Below are 21,275 nucleotides of genomic sequence, written 5' to 3' on the forward strand. Positions count from 1 at the left end.
TACTGACCAAAATAGGAGTTAAGATCATAGAACCAGTAGGTGCTACTTACTTTCAACTCCTCCATTTAAAACCCTTTTCAAGGGTGAAACTGGACTCCAGGGACTATCACACTTGCTAAAGAACCTACCACTTGAAGGGAATTGCATATTTACATCATGAGAAAAGCAGTGTCTGTGATTCAGATTCTTGTTTCTCTCTCACGCCTTGCATCAGATAGATGTTACTTCTTTGATGAAATCAGCAAACTTCTAATGCTGATGATACATTAATCATTAGAACATGAATGTCTTGAAAGAGCTTTATTCCTCTAAATATCAGTTTTGGCTCCTGTGAACACTGCCTGCTGCTAGACTACCTTCAGTTGCCCGTTGTGCTGGCTTTGCCTGGGGTACAGATAATCTTCTTCACAGTAGCTGGCACAGGTCTATGCTTTGGACTTGTGCTGGAAATACTGTCAACAATATAGAGATGGTTTTTCTACTGCTGTGCAGTTCTTGCAACATCATCAGAGCCTGTTCTGTTCCTCAGTCAAAAAGCAAGTGGGCTGGGGATGCACAAAACCTTGGGATGGGACACAGCTAGAGCAGCTGACCCCTGACCCCTGTGGGATATCCCACACCATAGGGGGTCATGCTCAGCATGTAAGGCTGAGGGAAGAAGGAAGGTGGGGAGATTTGGAATGATGGTGTTTGTCTTCCCAAATAACTGTTACAAGTGATGGAACCCTGCTCTCCTGGAGATGGCTGATGATCTCATGCCTGCCCATGGCAAACAGTGAATTAATTCCTTGTGTTGCTTTGCCTGTGTGTGTGCTTTTGCTTTTCCTATTAAACTGTCCTTATCTCAACCCACAAGTTTTCTCGCTTTTTCTCTTCTGATTCTCTCTCCCATCCCACTGGAGAGAGTGAAAGCTTCAGGAGGCCTGGTTGCCAGCTGGGGTTAAACAACAACAGTCTTTCTGGCACCATACATGGGGCTCAAAGTGTTTGAGATACTGACAGACTTGATTGAAATGTGCTAGATTGAATTTATAACTGTTATTTCTGTTCAGCTAATAACCACCAGGCTCCTGTGATTGTCATGGAGCTCACTTGCTGACTGTGTCTTAGTCTAGTGCTCCTTAGTGGCTACTTTTTGCTTTTGCTGCTTGCTATAGTGCTCTGTAGCCCCGGACCAGCTCTGCCCTAGCCAAAACCACCATACACGTGCATGAAATGCAGATGATGATAATGATGGTGATGCAAAACTGTAGAAGCACGATACAATATCAAACTGTGACATGCTTGCTTCAATAGCAAGGTAACATAGACTTCAGTATAAGAACCCTCCTTGAATGTCTAACAGACATTGAAGAGTGGCAGAGAAAAGGAAGGACATGTATGGATGGGGAAGCACCAGAAACCAAAGCGGAGGGAACATCAAAATGTTGACAGCATGCAGATTGGTAATTCATTTAGTGCACAGCACTTCATGCAGCTTCTGGGGTTACCCAATCAGTAAAATCAGACAACCTAAAATGATTTACAGGCCAAAACAGAGTTAGGCTGCTAATGAAATCAGAATGATAAAGAGCAGGTTTACATAAGGAGCACACAGTACAGCAAGAACATCAAACATATTCAAGCGGTGGAACCAGAGGGAGAAACAAATATCCCCTTTATTGCCAGGTTCTAAAGAGCATAAAAGATGCATCCAACACTGACTTAATGGATAGCAGCATAAGGATGCTAGAGAAGTTGTGAAGAAGGTCATAGCTGGTGCTCCACATCCTCCCCATCATTTCAAGCTATCCTGACCTGAGCAGCTGGGTGCACACACATGGATTCTGGACAGACTACTGAATGCATGTGTTTTTGTGCCCTTGAATACATAGATATGAAAGGGTGAATTAAACCCTTTTTGTTCTAAAATAGTGTTACCTATCTCTCCTACAATATCTGGCACTGAACTTTGCTAGACCGTCATTAAATTGTTTACTCTAATAAGAAAGAACTAACAAGAAGATTGCTGTTTATCCTTACAGATACATTTTAAAAACTGCTGATTATTTCATCAGAAAAGAATACAGCAATAAATTATGTGGATTATTTATTATGTCAAGACTCAGTGAAGGAACAGGAGCCCTTAGCTGAGTTGCTGATTAAATCAGGTTAATGTATGAATGGACTACGACACTAAAGAAGAAGAACAAAAGAAAAACAAATTCCTACACACATAAGACTATACGAAAATTCAGGCTACAGGATGCACAGTTTTACTCTTGAAACCATTTTTCATGAAGAAACAAGATTCAGTCAATTGACATGTGTAATAGGAACAAATAGCTCCAAAGAAAAAAAACTGAATGGAGAAGGGAAGTCAATATTTTTCTGATGCCATCTTCAGCAAGACATAAAAATGATCACCAGGTGCCAACAATCTCAACAAGCATCAGTGACAAAAGCAGAACTAGATATATTGAAAATGTAGCCTGCAAAAAATTCTGCAGAGGTACATTCACAGTAATTTGAAGACTTTGGATGAAAGACAGACAAAACTACATAGCTGTTGGCAAAAGAAATCCAAACCATTAAACAAACCCTAAAACCCTCATCTTGTGTTACATCAGAATTCAAATCAGAGATTTGTTTTGGATAGGAATAGAAAAGATGTCAGTAAGGCTTATAATGTGAAAGGATGCACATCTTTTCCCTCTATTAAATAAATGACAAATTGAAGTTAGCAAAATTAAAAAAAAAACAAAAACAACACTTGGCCTTGGAAGACAGCATAGTAAGAAATGTTAATTTAAAAATGCATTTCAAGGAGGAACTGACAATGTGATACAGTGTTAGCATACAGAGACTAGAACTCATGCAATGCATGTATGAGCAAGTAGGTATGTACTGAAACATTGCTCTCTTCTGTAGGAATACACATGCAGAATAGGAACAATTTAAAAGAAAAATTACTTCAGGGAAGGACTGAATTATCTTTTTTTACCTGTTTGAAAGTTTTCACTGGACTCAGGAAAAGAATAAAATTCTGTAGCTTAATAAATATCATCTAGTTATTAAGACATACAAATGTAGAGAATTTTTGCACATCAGAGCTTCTTTGTATGATTCAATCTATAACAGGTCTGAAAAGTAGCTAATTCTGTGCCTGCAAGAATTGTTCTGGATGTTCTGGATCTGAAGCTCTACTCTAAAATAAACAGTTCTTCACTATGACTAAGGGAAGGAAATCGTATTTTGGTGCTGCTACACTATTTAATACCAACTCCAGGTATGAATAAATAAAGTAGTACTTGAAGTACTCATATTCAAAAAAGAAAGCTATGACAAATAAGTAATTCTACTGAAATTCAATATTCAGCCTGCACTTTACCCCAGTTTGTCTTCTCCAGAACTGACTTGCTAATAGGTTTATTTTGGTACTAACAAAAAAATGCCCAAAAGACTATCCCTGAAGTTTTTGACCTTTCTAAAAAGTCTATCTTCCATTTTTTAAAGAATTTTAGTAACTAACTACAATGTATTTGAGGGATTTTTAATATCCCAAGCAACCAAGCTGCTTCTTCCTTAGTTACAATGTCTCACTTTTGCAGCTGCAGCTGCAGTTAACTAACACTACCAGGCTTTGTAACCAAAATGTAAACTAAAAATAAGACTTTCTAGGGCTCAATTATCCACATGTTTTGCCAAGACAATACACTTTAGACAATGAGGGAAAAAGGCAATGACTGTATGAAAATATTCAGGCACCTTAATTAGTAATTGATCTGAAAATCACTGCCGCATTGTATTGAGAAGAACCCAGGAGGATACAGTACACTGATGTGTGTTAGGAAGCAGGATTCATACTAAGGCAATTGTGGTTACTTTCTTAAATACACATTCTATTAGCACCTCTTTTTACTAAATAAATTTTCTGTAATCCTGGAACGCATATTGAAAAAAACTAAGAGGAAATTAAACCCAGAAATAACCACAAAAACATTGGAAGTTTTAGCAGGAACATGTATCTAACTATGTCTGTGTGTATTTTTACAAGAAAAAGCAAGAAACCCTTGCAGTGCTTGGAGTGTGATCTCACCTCTAACAATTTAAAACATTCTTTGCACTTTTCCATGCTCCTCAATGTAATCACAGCTAAAACGCCATGCCAAAGCACTTGCTACTTACTCAAGCAAGTTCCTAGGTAGAATAAAGTTCAGCTTATGCAAACCTCATAAATAAAAAAGAAACAAAATTCACTTGGAAATTTAGTGTATGCATTCAAACTTTAAAATACATTAACATACTTGCCATATTTCACTTTGATGACCACCTTAAGAAGAAACAGTAAGAATCAAGAAGAAAAAAAAATTATGCATTCAAATGAACTCAAAATATCTACACTGTGGCTACAACTACAGCTTGCCAAAGCACATCTTCAACAGCATCTTACTATTAACTAAGAATTTCTGGTATGGAAGATATTTCTTTTACTGATAAGTACTGAATATTTCTTCTGAAAAATTTGTAACAACAATAATTGACAAAAACATCTTTCCAACTCCACCTGCTCCCATCTGCTAATGTGCTTCCTTCACATAGCAATTTTATATTGAGAAAACACTAGACTGAAAACATAAATTTGAATTAGGCTTAGCATTAATTCGTAACTCATTTCATTGTGTGGATGTCAATGTACACATTTAATATTAAAGTGGTGGTTCATGACAGATCCTTTTTTGTTAGCAGTAAGCATGAGAAATTACTGAAATAATAAGGTTTTTTTTGTCACAGAAACAACTTTCATCAGCATTTTTTTTCTTTCAAAAAATGTTTAAAGTATTTTTCTAGGCTATTTCATTTCAGAAATTCTCTGCAACTGGAACATTTACATAAATTACACGTGTCATTCTTTCTACATTGGGAATATTAGGTCTTTAGGCAAATGTCTACTTATGAATGATAAAGACAATAGTTCTTCACAGGAGACAGAAAGCAACAGAAAGCGACCAACTAGCAGAATTAAATGTACTGTTACAAAGAAGGTGTTCATGGATGGAGCAGTGGATAGGTGTTTTGCTAGACTTGAAAAAAAATTCTGAAAACTAGCCTTGCTTGCTCATTTTAGCTGCAAGATAGAGCCTATGAACTTTCATTACACAGGGATCAAGTTATCTATTGTAACTACAAATCTGTAAGGATCTAACTTAATACTGAGGGTATTGTCTGGTTCAGTGTAACTAAACAATGGATAGCTAGGGAGGGGAAAGAAAATTAGCAAGTAAAGTAGAGAGAAACTTTCTCTTAAACAAAATGTAAGGAGTGAAGGGAATGAAGTAGCAAGAGAGAAAAAACCCCACACTCTCATCTTAAAAGGACTATAACAAGTTCTTTAGGATCCTTCGTGATCAAAGATAACACTGAAAGAAACTTTGCACATTGAAGTAAAAGAACTGAACATCAGTGAGACTGATGATTGTGCAAAGTGAAATACTTTGAACATCTCTTGTCATTGAAATGAATTCTTGGCAATTATTAAAAACCTATCTTCTAAACCTGCTTCCTTTGACTCTGATACACAACAGTACCAAAAATTAAGTACTGATTACATCATTTATGTATGGGAGAAGTGAAGACTTCAACTTGAAAATTGCAATTTTCTTTTATATTAATTTGAACCCCCTATGAGCAGAACAAAGTCAAAGTTTGAAATAATGACTCAGTCATTTGCTCTGGATATATTCTTTTAAGTTATCTGAAGTTACAGATCAAAAGTTTTGTACTGTAAGCTTAAAAAAACCCCAAGAATCAACATTAATGAAAAAAAAAAAAGTCTCCATATTTGTAAAAGTAATTTACCCTAGGTACCCCTACTGCTTTTGTGTCTGAAAAGAATATTGCATTTTACTTCATGAAAATGCCAACCACAAACACAGACAAAAACATAGTGAGATCTGAGAATCTGAGCAGCTACTGCAATGAGAAGAAAAACTTGTAAGCCACACTGTGTCAACTTAAACTTCTGTCATGTGAGTATTCAGCAAATTCATCTAACCTTGTTAAGAAAGCCTTGAAACTTTTAAATAATCAAAACTATATTGAACAAGACAAAAATATGTCACAACCACTATAAACTTTATGGCTGAATGACTGAAAAAGGGAGGACTGTTAGTGCAGTTTTCCTCTGAGTAAAGCTTAGATTGCCTCTATATGTGACTCCATCTACTACAAATATGGTTTAAATACTCTTTGTGCAGTGGTCGATTTTGTTTGAAACTCAAACACAATTTGGAGATCAAGAAAGGTGTTCTAAAGAGATTTATTAAAAGCTAACAAAAGCTGGTTTGCTTAGTCTTGGGGATGTACCTAATCATTGACACAGGGAAGTCTCAATGACAATTTGCCTTAAAAAGTTCCTACCTCCAGAGAAATATAATTACTTATTTTGCCAGGAAATTGCATTTATGAAGACTGATTGAAATATCCAGGTTCCAGATTAATATTTATCATTTAGTTCTTTGTTAGAAACAGAGATTTTCAGAAAACATGGATGGTAAGTTGTAAACAGTAAAGCAAACTTGCAATTTAATGTTGTATTTTGCCTACATGATCTGGTTGTATACATAAACAACATTAGGTTTCCCAAAATATGATTATGAAAAGGTAAAATCTTCTAACAGATCAATCAGGAGCATTAGTAATATGTTCTCCCATACCTCTGCTCCAGTATCCTCATGCATTAGTAGCCTGCTACTTACAATCATTTAATAGAGGTGCTCCCATCATTGCAGAAGCTTGATTTTTATTTTTCTGAGACACACAGAGCTTTCTGTTATTTAGCAAGTTCAGTAAGAGACATGTAAGGGTTCATGTACACTTAGGACAAAAAAATACAGCAAGAAAATGGTACCAAAAAATAAACTGGAATATGCAGTTGACAAAGAAATACAGTGCCACTTGCTCTGTGGCTAGACCACCACTCCAAAAATAAGTATAATCAAAGAAATAATTTTTTCCCCTGGCACTTCCTCATCTTTGTTTCATGTCATATATACATGTTTTGGAGCCCTGAAATGAGATCCTAAACCAGCAAATGAACGTTTTGAAAAGACACACACTTGCAGATTAAAAACAATCTTGGAACATCACCTGGATGCAGAAGTTCAATTTACTTTTATTCTCAATACTGTGTGGGCATGAGACCAGTATAAATTAAATTCATATTGTACTATTAGAAAGTCAGGATCCAGAAGGAAAAACAGAGTAAGTGAAGACATTTAGACACATTGATAATCTTGAAGAATCTGAATGAACCACATTTCTTGATAAATTCAAATGATGTTTGAAACCTTGAGGATACTGTAAAGAACTGCACAAAAAGATAGTGGGTAATTTCTTTGTTTTTTTTCAAAAGTAATACATAAAATGAACCAAGAACTCCCTAAGTGGTAAAGAAGTTTATGTGCAAAATTCAACCTCTAAATAATAGGAACAGATGCCATCACCAGTCAAGTATATTTTCCAGTTGGGTTTTTTTTTTTGATTTTTCCATATATCAGCTTGTAACAAACCATCATCAAATACATCACAGAAAATCTAATCTAGCTAGATGTTGCATGGCAATTCCTGTTATAAAAGTGGTGTAGTCTCACAGATTTGGAACAAAACCTGATTTTGCAGTCATACATGAGTAGCAGGTCTCAACATGAAATACCAAAGCATGATCTAATTATGAAATGAGCTCATCTCTACTAATTGCTCAGAGTTTCAGATTTTCAATCAGTTTCAAACTTCTAGTACATTTTCTGTAATCTCTGACTATCTCAATCAGAGATAATCTCAAGACAGTCTAGAGGAGTGCATTCTGCTTCATAACAGATAGTCTTTACTCCTTCCCATTGTGAAAAACTTCCTGAAAATATACAGGTATCATCTAGAGCTATTTTTCAGCAGTGCCATCCCTTATTTATGCCTATTACTGGTCAGCTTTGGATTTCTTTGGACAATTTTGTTTTATCAACGGGCATAAGGCTCAGTGCAGTTTCTCTGTTTTGTCTTGCTCTTCTGCTCTGAGCATTTGTAATGTAGAAAGCTCCGTGATTTTATTTTTAAGCCATCAGACAAGATACAATTTTTAAGTAAAAAGTAAAGGAGATGCTTACAAATAGAAATCACTGAACAACCTTAAGAAAAGTAGACTATATGATGAAGCTCAAATTTGCTGTCCATCAGAATAATTTTGATTCTATGACAGTGAAGGTAAGTACTGCATGAAACAATCCCATAGGTTAAAGCAAAATATTTCTATGGGTGGGTGCCCATAAATCTTGTTTGCTGACAGAAAAGAATGAGACAGTAGGAGAGAAGAACTAGCAGATGCTGGCAATCATTTTAGCAAGCAGAATAATCTTCAAGGATCATGAGTCAGATAAGGAAGAATGTTATTATTTGCCATCTGCTACTGGTTTATTAGTATGTCAGCATCTGGTGCCACAGAAAGATCTTTGTGATGTGAACGTACAAAGCAAATTTAGACAGTTTTCTTCTGCTGAAAGGAATTCTGTTGAAAGTAAATATTACAGACCTTGCCACTGGTCAATTTGCTTAGTTTCTGATGTATGCTATTTAAAGCTTGACAAAAAGTAAACATATAGAGTTCACCTCAATGATTAAATAGTATAATCTAATCACTAAGAACTGAATAATAATCCCACAAGGTTGGCATTAAAACTTTCTATTCAATTTTGGCTATTTTTTGTTTCCAAATGTCAGGCAGCAAATATCTAAGTTTGAGCAAAGCCAGTTGGTTTGAAAATCTTAAACTGAACAATAATAAAGTGGGGCACAGATCTGCCCCAGCCCAGGCTAGAAATTTGCACACGTATTTTTTTGACAAAATACTATTTGCTTAATGCTGTTACTCAGTGGCAGGATTATCTACGTTCCTGGGGATACTGAAGGATACTAAAATACATTCAAGGTGCTAACAATTTCATATTCATGATCAGTATTGCAAGAGAGAACATGAAATTTCAGTAACCATAAGGTGTTGATGGACCCACAGGTTAAACTGTGCAATAGTGCCCACGGAACGAGCTACCCTGTCCTGCATTTACCATTTACATAGCGTGACACAACCCTTGCATGCGAACCAACCTTGTTCAGCAGAGGCAATAGATTAATCTGACAGATTACAGGGCTGAGCATGGAGCTTGCAAGGCATAAATGTACTTACTTTTGGTGTTGGGCAGGATGCAGTGGAGAGGCGAGAGGTGGCTTGGGCACGAGGAGATTCTGAAGGAGTAGTGCTGAGGGAGGCTGTGTCACGTGGGAGAACCTGAACACCACGAGAGATGATGGAATCTGGAATCTTAAAAAGAAGAGAGATGCAATTAATAGCAACCATATACTGTATGTAAAACTTACTCAAAACCTTACCTCAAAAACATAGGGATACCTCACTCCTTAGCTTGCACACCTTCTCATACTCAGAGCTTGGCATTGGTTAATGGCATACTCTCCTAATTTCAGTAACAAATACCTAACAAATATATAAGGTCACATTCTAACTGAAGTAGCACAAAACATACCAGTTGTCCTGAAAAACCTATGAATCAAACATACTACAACAGGAAATAATAAGAAAATAATGGTTTCCTCTTCAACTTTTGTTTCAAAGCCAACAATGGCAAACAACAATTTCTTCCATGGCATGAAGGGAGGAAGACTTTCCATTCACTAACTAGGGGGCAATATTCAAAAAATAAAACCATTTGCTAGAAATTTACTGAACCCCTTTAAAGAAACATCATGCAGTGAGAAAATTTCCCACATGGAATATCATGCAGTGAGTAAATACTCTTTATTCCATGAAGACTTTATTTCAGCTGCAAAAATTCTCAGTGTAAGGTTTGTGCTGCAAAAGCTACAGGCCTCTCTGGAGTGAGTAAAGGCAAAAGCATAGAAACCACCATCCAAAGCCAACACTTGGTTTAAAATATGTTCTGAGGGGAAAAATAAAAATTCTGTCTTTTTTACTTCCCACATAATATATTAAAGTGCCAGTTAGGGAAGTATATCCCTTCTGATGAAGAACTGGCAAACTGGTAACAAAAGATGAGGACAAGACTGAGTAAATCAACAACAGTTTTTTGTCTCAGTCATCACAAGCAGCCTCTCTTCCCATACTTCCTGAATGGATGGACCTTAAGCCAGAGGGATGATTAAGCCCCACTCTAGGGGACAATCAGGCTCATGACCACCTGAGGAACCTCAGGAACCTGAACATACCTAAGTCTATGGCACCTGATGAGTTGCCTCCCAGAGTCCTGAGGGAATTGGCTGATGTAATTGCTAAACCACTGTCCATGGCATTGGAAAAGTCATGGCAGTAAGATGAAGTCCCAGGTGACTGGAAGAAGGGAACATTGCATCGACCTTAAAAAAGGGTAGAAAGGAGGGACTGGGAACTGCTGACCTCTCAGTCTCACCTCTGTGCCCAGGGAGATCACAGAACAGATCCTCCTACAAGCCCTGTTGAGGCACATGGAGGACAGGGAGGTGATTTGAAGTAGCCAGCATGGCTTTACTAAAGGAAAATTCTGGGTAAATTCTATCACAGCTAACTAGAAAATGTAGACATTCAGATCTTTGAAGGATTATATATATATACACATGCATATTTTAAGATCTTTCTCCTCATTAAGAATTTCTCCATTCAGCCTGATGTTCAGGTTCTAAGAGGACCTTCAGGAGAACCCCCATGTCTGGGGGAAATGGCAGCAGACAATAAAAGGAAGAAAGGAAGGAAGATCCAGTGGCAACCAAATAATGAATGTTGGGAATTTCCAGACAGGAATTTTTTAAATAAATGGAGATGCTATTACCCAGTCTGCACCTGGTACTAAGACTTTAGGGCAGATGGAAGCCACTGGAAAGTATCCCAGAAATAAGCTTGAATCCTAGCTTTTAGTATGTGTTACATTATTAGAACATTAAGAGAGCTTTCTTGCTTGTCTTGGTGTAGTTAAAATGACCAATCTTAATACTTGTGTCATTAAATACATGTAATTTCCTACTCCTTCAGCTTCCCTGGTTCCCCTCTATAAATAATGTCTATGTCTAATTTAGAAACCTTGACTTAGCAATACTGGGTTATACCTAGGAGATCTTATTTCACCACATACCCTCCTCCTCATGTCAAGAGTTTCTTTTGTTTCTAATTTGTTTATAAGTTGTGTGAAGAGAGGTTTTGTTCTCAGAGTGCCACCAGCTGCCTCCTTTCTGCTCTGCAGTGTTTCTAGACTAACAGTGTTTTTGCCAGTCAGTTTGTCAGCTCTCCTCAGAGGATCTTTCAAGGCTAAGCGTCCCATGCTACAATTTCCACTGTGAATTCTGAAGTCAGCAGAATTTTTTCACTATGGACAACTACACTGGGGCCATCTTCCTCTTCAGAAACAATGCCTAACAGGCCTCTACATGGAGTATTCTGATTTGCAAATCACATCTCAGAGATGGATCTTAGAGTTAAACTAAATCAATGATATTTCAAATGCTCAAATGGTTGGTAGTCAGAAGTATGATTTCTTTCTGTTCACTTTTTCTCCTGAAATCCCGTCTTAAATTCATTAAAGCCCAAAACAGGTTGACAATTCCCAAGTTTTATATTGGCATAGATATTCCCTACAACTTTCAATGCTTCTTTTTAATGTCCATGCCTAAGGAAAATACTTTGAGAAAGGCATAAAATAAAAAAAGACAAAGAAAGAATTGTTTTAAGTCCTCAAATAAGATGCCTTTTCTCTACTCTCTGATAAACAGCTGCACGTGTCTTGATATGATTGTGTACAGGTCCATTACCCCTTTTATGCACTCCTAGACCCCACAACATGAATAACAATATTGCTTTTGCAAATGATATCATGATTCAGTTCTCCCTAGGTTTACTCTGGATATTCTAGAGTAACCAGATATTCATACTGTCTCATATCCTTCAGGCAAGAAACATTCTTTCTTTTATTTCCCACTATACTGATCAATCATTGCTTCAATTTTATCTGATATCACCTTTTTGTAATAAAAACCTCTCTCTGCAGTGAAGTGACTGAGACAATCCCAGTTTCCCTGAACTGCATGTGTAGTACTAATTTTTGCCTGTGAGAAAATTAAAATTAAAGCAAAATTTCAGCCATTATATTAATCAGAAAAGGAAGCTGAAGATAAAGGGGAAAAGATGATTACAGGCACTTAATTTCAATGAGAATTATTTCCAAATCACTACTTTTACATAAAATGCAATTACCAGAAAATACTTCATATATAAATCTATCTAGATTCTAGAGAAAAATTTCTCACTGAGAGCTTGAAGTTAGTTCACAGTAACAAATTTTGCTCTTTTTCTAATATGAAAGTGGAATGTGCTGTATTGCCAAAAGTAGCACTAATACACTCTTTGAACCACTACAACCTGCTGAATTTTGTGAAGGGACTAGTATGTCTATTACATTAACAGAAACACATAAAAATATAATGTAACATGGGAAATGTCTCATTTTTCTCACCTACATTTAGAGAGTTTTTGAATTTTAATATTAAAAAATTAAATTTAGGCAATATAAGTCTCCAATCAAGGCAACTTCTTCTTAACTCTGCTAAAGAGATTAATAAACTCATGAGAAATGTCTGTATGTCCTGGTGCACAGAAACCTGGAATAAAAAAGGGCAGGAATATTACTGCATTTTGGATAGATTGTTCTTTTAACTTTCACTACGTCACACTGAGCATTTATGATTTGTCTCCCTAATATTTTTTATTCATTTTTCAATTTCAAATAAATTGAACATGGAGTAGAGATCTCAAAACTTTAAAAGGGGTCCAATAACATTCTTAGTGAAAATAGTTTCTTGTTTGCACTATCTGGAGTGGAAAACCTGCTGTAACACACTGACAAAGACAGAAATAAACGAGAAATGGATGAAGCGACAGAGAAGGATATTCACCATATCCATCAGTCATTGCTTCCACATATCTGACCTGGTATTTCACTGATGTACTTTTATTTTGGTTTAAACACTTGTGTTTGCATATTAGAGAACTTTTTGACAAGAGTATTGACAAGAAGGGGAATAAGGAAAAGATATGAGTTCTTTATTCTCTTTTGCTCGGAACTGAAACAAAGATTGACAATGATGGTGAGGTAAGAAAACAATCTGTAGGTGGCAGTTACTATGACTTTTATACAAGAGATAAAAATGTCTTAAAAACATACAGAAAGGACAGCTTAAAAAACCCAATAACCTGCCAAATAATGAACCACTTTCTGTTTTGAGTATGAAGATCTGATTTGGATTATGGAATGCATGAAACAATAGCTTAAGGGTAATCTGCAAAAGAGCACAGAAACGTGTATGACAACTTAACAGTGTTCTTCACAGAGGCTATAGATTAACTGTTCTACTGATACTGAAGAATATGGTGCTAATTCTAGTTTAGCAACCTCAACTAGAAAAAAAAAAAATCACTGCAATAAATGTATGTATGTATGTATGTTTCTGTACTATATGACTTTATCATCAGGTATGCGAACTTTAAAGTTTTCACATTTCCTAAGTGACTTTTCAAGAGACACAGAATCATGTTTTAAATACAGAAGTGTTAGGCTATTTGATTGATGGTTTAAATTACTATTTGCCTAAGGGAACAGGACTTTTTTACCATTCACTGAAATAGTTTTCTACTATTCACTAAAACCTAGTAATTTATAAGTCTACTGCTTCCAGACTCTGGAAATCTTCTGTTTTTGAGAAATTTACTTCTACACAGAAAACAAAAATGAAGCTGGGCAGAAACTGCCAGTGATGAAAGCAAACTATGAACATCCAGTGCAAATGCTGTATTGTGTTGACAAAAAAAACTACTAAGAGAAAAGCAGCAGAACAAGAGGAAAAAGTTACCATTTCATGGCTCTAAAGCAGTAATTTTAGGAGATTATTTTAATTATATTGAATTATTGAATATATTAGATGATGAAGCCAGTGGCTAATCAGAAACATAGGCTTTATAGCAAACATTATCTCAGCAGCTAAATGATTCAAAGTGGCAACACACATGACCTTTGCCTTGTTTAGCCCTTTATCTTAAACAGATATTTTCTGCAACGTGTGGTCTCAAAGATAGCACTGATGTGTCTTTGTTAGAAGAAAATAAGCAGCACTGTCTGTTCACACATAGGCTAGGAGGCAGGCAGAGCAATTGGAGTTAGTGTTAGTGCAAAAGCCTCTTGCAAGTGTCTCTTACCAGATCTCCTGCACTGCCTGCTGCGTGATGGCAATAACTGATGAGAGCAGGGATGGGCTGGTGACCTTTAGCCATGATAACAGCTGCACTGGTATAGGATGGATGCTTCTAATGCACAACACATAACAGCTATGAATACAGTGACAGGAAAACATGAAACTGTACAAGCAAATGACCAAAAATGAATGACGCGAAAACAACTGTGACACTGAAATGCCAAGCTCATATGAACACAACCATTTGAGATCTGAGGTATTTCCTGCCTTTAAAAATGGCACATATTATTTATCTTTGCCTGCATCAAAAGAAATTAAACAATTTAAAATTTGCATTCATAGAAACTGATACTTGCAAATGATAATTACCTTAATTCATCCCTGCAAAGACATATGTAATCAGGATTTTCTGTATATTGGGAGATGATCTCCAGCTGCAGCTGTCTTAGAAATGTCAAGATGTCTCAGACCTGAATTCACATTTCTGGAGTTAGAATGTTGCTGCTTTGGTTTAGAAATTGTTTAATATAATTTTGAGTTACTTAGACTTTCAATTCTCATAATAGGAATTAAAAGCATAACTTGTGGAGTAGATATAGAACATAGCAGTTTGGAAAAAACTGTTTCCAAACATACAGGGATACATTATCTTTCCATTCAAAAAACTGAGCACATAAAACTGAGGTAAATATTTATATATTGCTTCACTTAGTACAATAATTCTAGGGAAAATAATTAAAATTTGAATTGCAATTATTTACAATTGTTACTAAATTTTTTTTCTTTTGGAGTATCCAATCTATTATTTTAGTTTGAGTAATGCTGATCTATGATTACAGGTTAAAGCAAGACTATAAAGACATTATGATATTTAGTTTGTTGGCAGAATTTCACATCTTTTTTACAGACATGCACATTGGAATACAGTAATCTGGACAGTTTATTACTTAAATTGTTACCTGTCTGTCATATTTTAATCGCTGTTTTCAGAAACGAAAATTTTAATTTCAAGTTAGATATTATGGGTTGCAAAATTTTTTTGTGATTCCTTAACATGCCGCCTACTGGACTCTGCATGTTCAGGCGTGTGAATACTTTGAATTAAAAAAAGCCACTAAAACCAGTCTGTCACATCAGAATGGTATCATAAAACATATGTTAACACTAAGATAATAAATGACATTTCTCCCACTGGAATTTGAAATCACCTACCAAAACAGAATTCATGTATTTTTATAAAGCTCTACTTCTACAAAATGAACCTGAAATACATCTGTTTGACATGAAGACATCGGTGTATAGTCCTAACATGCAAATGAATATTGGTGGAAAGTGCCTGAGACACAAACTAAAGGGTCTCTTAAGGAAAGAAGCCAGACTCACCTTAGCTGCAATGGCTGCTGCTGTTATGTGTGAAGAAGAACTGTCCTCTGTTGAGGCAACTCCGCTATCCTTCTTCTCTTCCTCCTCTTCCTCACACTGCACTCCTTTGTCTTCTGTCTGTTTGTGAGGGCTGGTGGTTGGAGGAGGAGAAAGAGGAGGTGGTGGTGAAGGCAGATCTTCCAGCTCATCGTGTACCTCCTTTACTTTGACAATGGCATCCCGCAAGAGATCGATGGCGTGAGGTAGGGCTGGCAGTATAAACTGAAAGCATTCCTACGCAGAACGACAAGAGAAACCGCTGTGAAAAGTTACCTGCACATGCAAATATCAGTGTACTCTCTCAATATACGGGGGCTTTAGATGCATCTTTGCACCTGATCATAAATAAAACCGACCATGTCCTATGCAACTGCTATTAAAAGATAAACGAACTCAGAAACAGATCTGGCGAATATTCTGTATTTTGCCTTTTTTTCATGCAAAAACAGTAAATTGCACAACAGGGCTACTGCAATGAAGCTACTACTGAAAACAAGAGTTACATTTCTGTGAATATGTAATATAGGAAACAGTTCACAGCAACTGGCAGAATGCTACAAAAATGCAGAAGAAAAACACTATATCCCTGATGGTTTACTAGCTTCAAATCTTTCCTATTATGCTCCCTCACAATTAGAGAACAATCCATAAGGGTTTCCATAATTACACTTTTATATAATTATATAAATTTCTATTCATGGACTTATTCTATATACTGGAAGAATGACAAACTACAATGATGTCTTTATAATGCCATGCAACTAAAAAACCCCAAAATTTCATAAACAAGCTATTTTTCAAACCTCTCCTTTTTCTATAATCTATAATCTATAATTAAAAACAATTAGAAAGTTTGTTTTATGTGGCTGGAGAACGCAAAATTGCAGACATTTTGTTCCCTAATGGGCATACAGGTAGCTACCATACATATAGCTGCCTATGCTGCTAAAATATGCTGCTGTTTCAGGAAATCAAAGTGGAACCTCAGGATGTAATGTGCTGCAGCTCCTGCTCAGATCAGGGTCAGTATGAAACTCAGGCTTCTTAAGGCTTATTCAGTAAATTCTTGAAAAACAATCCAAGAACAGAGATTCCATAAGATTTGTTGACAACATGCTTTAATACTTAATTACCCTTGAAGCGTTTGGGGGTTTTTCCTGTTTTATTTCGTTTTGCATTTGTTTTCTTTTTCATCTGGAAGCTACCTCATTCAATTTGTGACTACTATTTGTCTCTCATTCTTCTCCCAGGCACCGCAAGTAAAAGTTGCCTTATGTCATTTGAGGAGATTGCATATAAACATTTAAGCATTGGAAAATGATGGCAGAATCACAAGAAATTGCCATGGCAGTGCAGTCAGGAACATACAGGCTGACAGACAAAGCTGGCACTGCTCCCTTTGTTGCCCTCCAATTTTATTTCAAGCATAGGAAGATTTTTTAAAATGTATTCTGATATTTTAGAGTATCCAGAAAATAAATAATAATAGTAAGTTCATAAATAGACAATGAAATAAATATTTTCAATAAATAAACACAACTACATAAAATAAAAAGCAAAGAATCCATCAGAAATTACTGGAGTTTATATATTCCATTTTGTAAGTAAAACATGACTCACAAGCATTATATTTCAAAGCTTCTAAATAAGAACACATCTTTCAGTTGCTTCTTTAAGAGTAATAAATGGTAAGTCAGACTACCTCATAGATTTATAAATTCTTTAAACATTCAAGATGGCACTGAGAAGAACTGAAGTAAACAGATGAGTACAAATGGTGTATATAATGAATGTATATAAAAAATACTTGTAAAGATAATAAAGACTTAAAATGTAACTGCAAACTGCAGAGTTTTTGTGCCTTCACAGTATTACTTTTAAAATGGCTTAAAATAATGAAGCACACAATCATCATTACTTTAGCAAAGCAGATCTCAAGTAGATGAGAAACAAGAACAACAATGTCTGAACTGACCAATAACTGTGAAAAAATACACTAATAATTGACTAATCAAAAAGCATGTTCCCCCCTTCAAGCACTCAAATAAAGTCTTGCTGGCTTGAGTATTAATGCACAAATTCCCTGTAAATCCTCTAAAACCTCATGTTACTTATGAAACTCTTTGTTTTAGGCAATTGCTACTACAATTATAAAATGTCAAAGACTTAATAAACAGCTGATCATTTCACACTTTGCCCTCTTTCATAACATCAACTGTCTTTTGCAAGACTAAAAAAAAAATCCAACACAAAATTGGAAGATTTCTGCAGATCTGCATTCAATGGTACAAGTCACACAAATGCTCTCTGCTGAAAACATGTTTGGCATGCAGTCCATTTTTGAGATGAAGCATTTACACTGCTGCCATTTTCCATTAATATTTTATTAGAGAAATATGTATACTGCTGCAATTTCATAGCTTCATATAAGTTTCTCATATGATCGTATTTATACAATGCAAAGGAAATTAGCAAGTGGTAAAAGAGAAAAATGAGTGAAATTCCTGGTGACAATCTGTCGTTTTTGGTTCTTGAGATTCAGCCTTTTATGGACCAATTTTCTCCACTCTTCATCTTAAAAGTCTTTGCTGAAATCTGAGACTTTACATATGTCTCATACTAAAAGAAATCGTGACAGGGCAGAGTATCATAACGACAGGAAATCAGTTTATCAGAAGCTTGCTTGCATGATGCAATCATTGGACTTTTTTCTTTTCCAGCAGAATGACCTTTTTTATTACTCACCCTGTATCAATCTATTGTTAAAATACTTATTAATACTTTTTCATTTCTTTTCCTCATTCACTTTCTGCAATTTACCTATCTTCAAAGTCTGATTGCCTCAGGACAGAAAACGAAAATTGCTTCTGTGGGCTAGGAGCGCTGCTAAACACAATAAAAAGCATTAGAGATTGTAGGCTATTTCATCTCTCTCCTAATTCAGTAAAAGAAGTATTTACTTGTGAAATAACTTTCTTACTGCTGCATCACTTCTTTAAAATGGGAGGCCATTGCTATGTTAAATACATGTACATACATATGATTTCTCACATATAACTGGAAGAATTTCAAGAAGATATACTCCCACTTCACCATCCTTCAATGCCTCTTGTGTGTTTTGAAGGCTTTTACATTTCCTTTAAATTACAGTCTCATTAGATTTCCAGAAAAGCTGTAAGGAATGCTAGAATCATAGGAGGGCTCACACTGAGTCCTCGAACTGAAACATGCCAACAGTGTATCTGAAACCCCATGGAGGCTGCTAAAGATCACAGCATTCAGAACATTTCCTCTTCAACTTCCAGGTGACAGCCCACATAAATGTTGTTTTTGTATCTCCAGACAGAAGGCTAAGAAACAGCAACTTCAGGGCTGTGCTGCTGAACACGTTAGTGCTGCCTGCTCCGTGCCTGGGTGCCACAGGTCCAGGAGATGTGTGCCAGGTATGCTTTGCTGAGAGGCCAGAGGTAGAGACATTTATTAACAAGGCCAGATGTAGTCTGAGCCCTGAAGAAATAGATTCTTGTGACTGATGGGGGACCTTCCTCAGCAGTTTTGTATCAGGCTGTACAGATCACTATTCAGCTTTGCAGTATTTCTGTGGAGATTGTTTTTCTATCGGCTAACTACAAAGAAATTAGTGAAAGATCAAGTCTTACTAACATACACACAAATCTCTGCTGGAGTTTAATTCTGTTCCTCTCAGCTATAGAGACAGCTAGAAAACATGAATAAAGGCAAAATTCTAAATTCTCTGTCCAAACAGAGCAAAATGCAGGAAGAAAACAAACTGTATAAAGGGTGAAAAGACAGATACACCCATACAGAGAAGATTTAAAAACATTCTCAAACTCTTAAAGTTATGATCCCTTTCTTCCCTCTTGCTGATCAAAACTGTGAATGCTCCAGCAAGTTCTACCATATACTGTGCATTCCTCTTACTTCTGTGTGAAAAATAATGATTTCTTGGAAGCTGGAGACAACCCAGAATAAGGTACAGCTAATTAGATAAGAAAGAGAAATTGTAAGAGATCATTAGACTCTTAATTAGCACTGCCTGCTCAAGTGAGTGCTCTCTTACACTACATGTAATGTCCTGGTCACACAGCACCTTCAATCACATTGGAGTTGTATGGTCCTTGGCTAGGAGTGATGGTGTGGCAACCTTACATGAATATGCATTTCAATTCATTTTTGAAAAATTTGTTATAGTGGGCACTTTCTACCATTCAAAACAAGGAGAAATGCTCATCATAGCTCCTTCCTAGCAGATCAGTAAGAATATTTCTTACCTGTGACCCTTTCTTGCTACCTGGAAGATTAATTATGAGAGTTTTCCCTCTGATTCCACACACAGGCCTGAAATAAAAGAAACACAGACTGAAATTCTTGCATGCAACTATTTCCACTATCAAAACAAAAGGAAAGCATTTAAGATAAATTTAAGATAAATTCTATGATTCTATATCAGACTTTGTAAACCTAATTTCCAATATATTTGCTGACTATGTTCTCATAAACAAACTTGGGAGAAGTTGAGCTGAAAAAGCATAAAAGATTGACAGGGTCTAACATTAATTTTATGGTATAAACACTGGCTAGATTTCCATCTTTGATATCTGTGTAGCTCCCTTAATTCTACTGTTTACTTGCATCCAATACATTATTTGATACAGTCCCTATTTGGTCATATTTGGCTCCTTTGCAGTGAAACTGACCGTGTCAAACATGATGTCCCTGGCCACGTAAAAATACTAAGTTGTGCTCTTGCATTAATTCAAATATGTCTTTTTTATTTAAAGATTAAACATAAGAAAAGCAGAGAAGGAAGTAACTCTCAAGTGAAAATTGTACTTATGCAATTCATATATAATTCCTCCTAATAGTTTTCCCCTCTCCCTCAAGAAAAGGCAAGACCAACTATCAAAGATATAAGTTTTTATTTTATTTTTTTGTCTTTTAGAAATTCCTTTGTTGTTGATGTAAAAATGAACACTCAAGTGCTGAATGCTTTCTATTGTCTAGAGTTTGACTATTCAACATTTTGGCTAAATGTAAAAAAGAAAAAGAAACTAAATTACAGAATTTTGTCTTGAGGTTGTAAAGAGTGCTTCCACTGTTTACAAAAGCCAAGGTGAAAAACCCAGGACTGGGACACAAAATTAAGAAAAATGTAAGAGGACAAAACTAAAATATGAAGATATGGAGGTTACAAATTTGAGCCAAAGGACATGGCATGTTGGTAACCAACTTCTCTGGATTTCTTCTTATACAAATAACTTTCAGTGATTAATGTCATTTATTGGTTGCATGACATTTTTTAGCAGGGTAACAAGTATTTCCACGACAGCTATCACAATGCTCACAAGTAAAGAGCACAGAGATCATCTTTGTGCCACTAAATGAACTTTTAATATCAAACTCAAGCCAGCCTGAAGTGGTGTTTTCAAATAGCAGTTTGAGTATTGCCTGACTCCTGACCTCTCTTCTCATATTGCCTTCTTTCACACTATGTACCCTCAGTTTAGAAAGAATTCCAGGTAGCTGAGGAATCTCTAGTGCAGCACAGAGATGAGCCTGAA

At 36.0% G+C, this 21,275-nt stretch overlaps 1 protein-coding gene across 45 annotated transcripts in view; it reads right to left on the reverse strand.

Moving 5' to 3' along the window:
• The window catches only part of GPHN (gephyrin), a 272,981-nt gene that overhangs the window by 83,305 nt on the left and 168,401 nt on the right, over window positions 1–21,275 (reverse strand). For 26 of the 45 annotated variants that reach the window (XM_014869451.2, XM_088167164.1, XM_088167166.1 and 23 more), the window contains 3 exons: window positions 19,986–20,052; window positions 15,655–15,927; window positions 9,215–9,349 (listed from right to left, as the gene is read on the reverse strand). In XM_014869451.2, coding sequence (XP_014724937.1) covers window positions 9,215–9,349; window positions 15,655–15,927; window positions 19,986–20,052 — 475 coding nt within the window. Of the gene's footprint in view, window positions 1–9,214; window positions 9,350–14,275; window positions 14,384–15,654; window positions 15,928–19,985; window positions 20,053–21,275 lie in introns of all 45 variants that reach the window. The other 19 variants (XM_014869449.2, XM_088167146.1, XM_088167170.1 and 16 more) reach the window with 1 other exon arrangement.

Source organism: Sturnus vulgaris, chromosome 6, assembly GCF_052056855.1.
Source record: "Sturnus vulgaris isolate bStuVul1 chromosome 6, bStuVul1.hap1, whole genome shotgun sequence".
NCBI lineage: Eukaryota > Metazoa > Chordata > Aves > Passeriformes > Sturnidae > Sturnus > Sturnus vulgaris.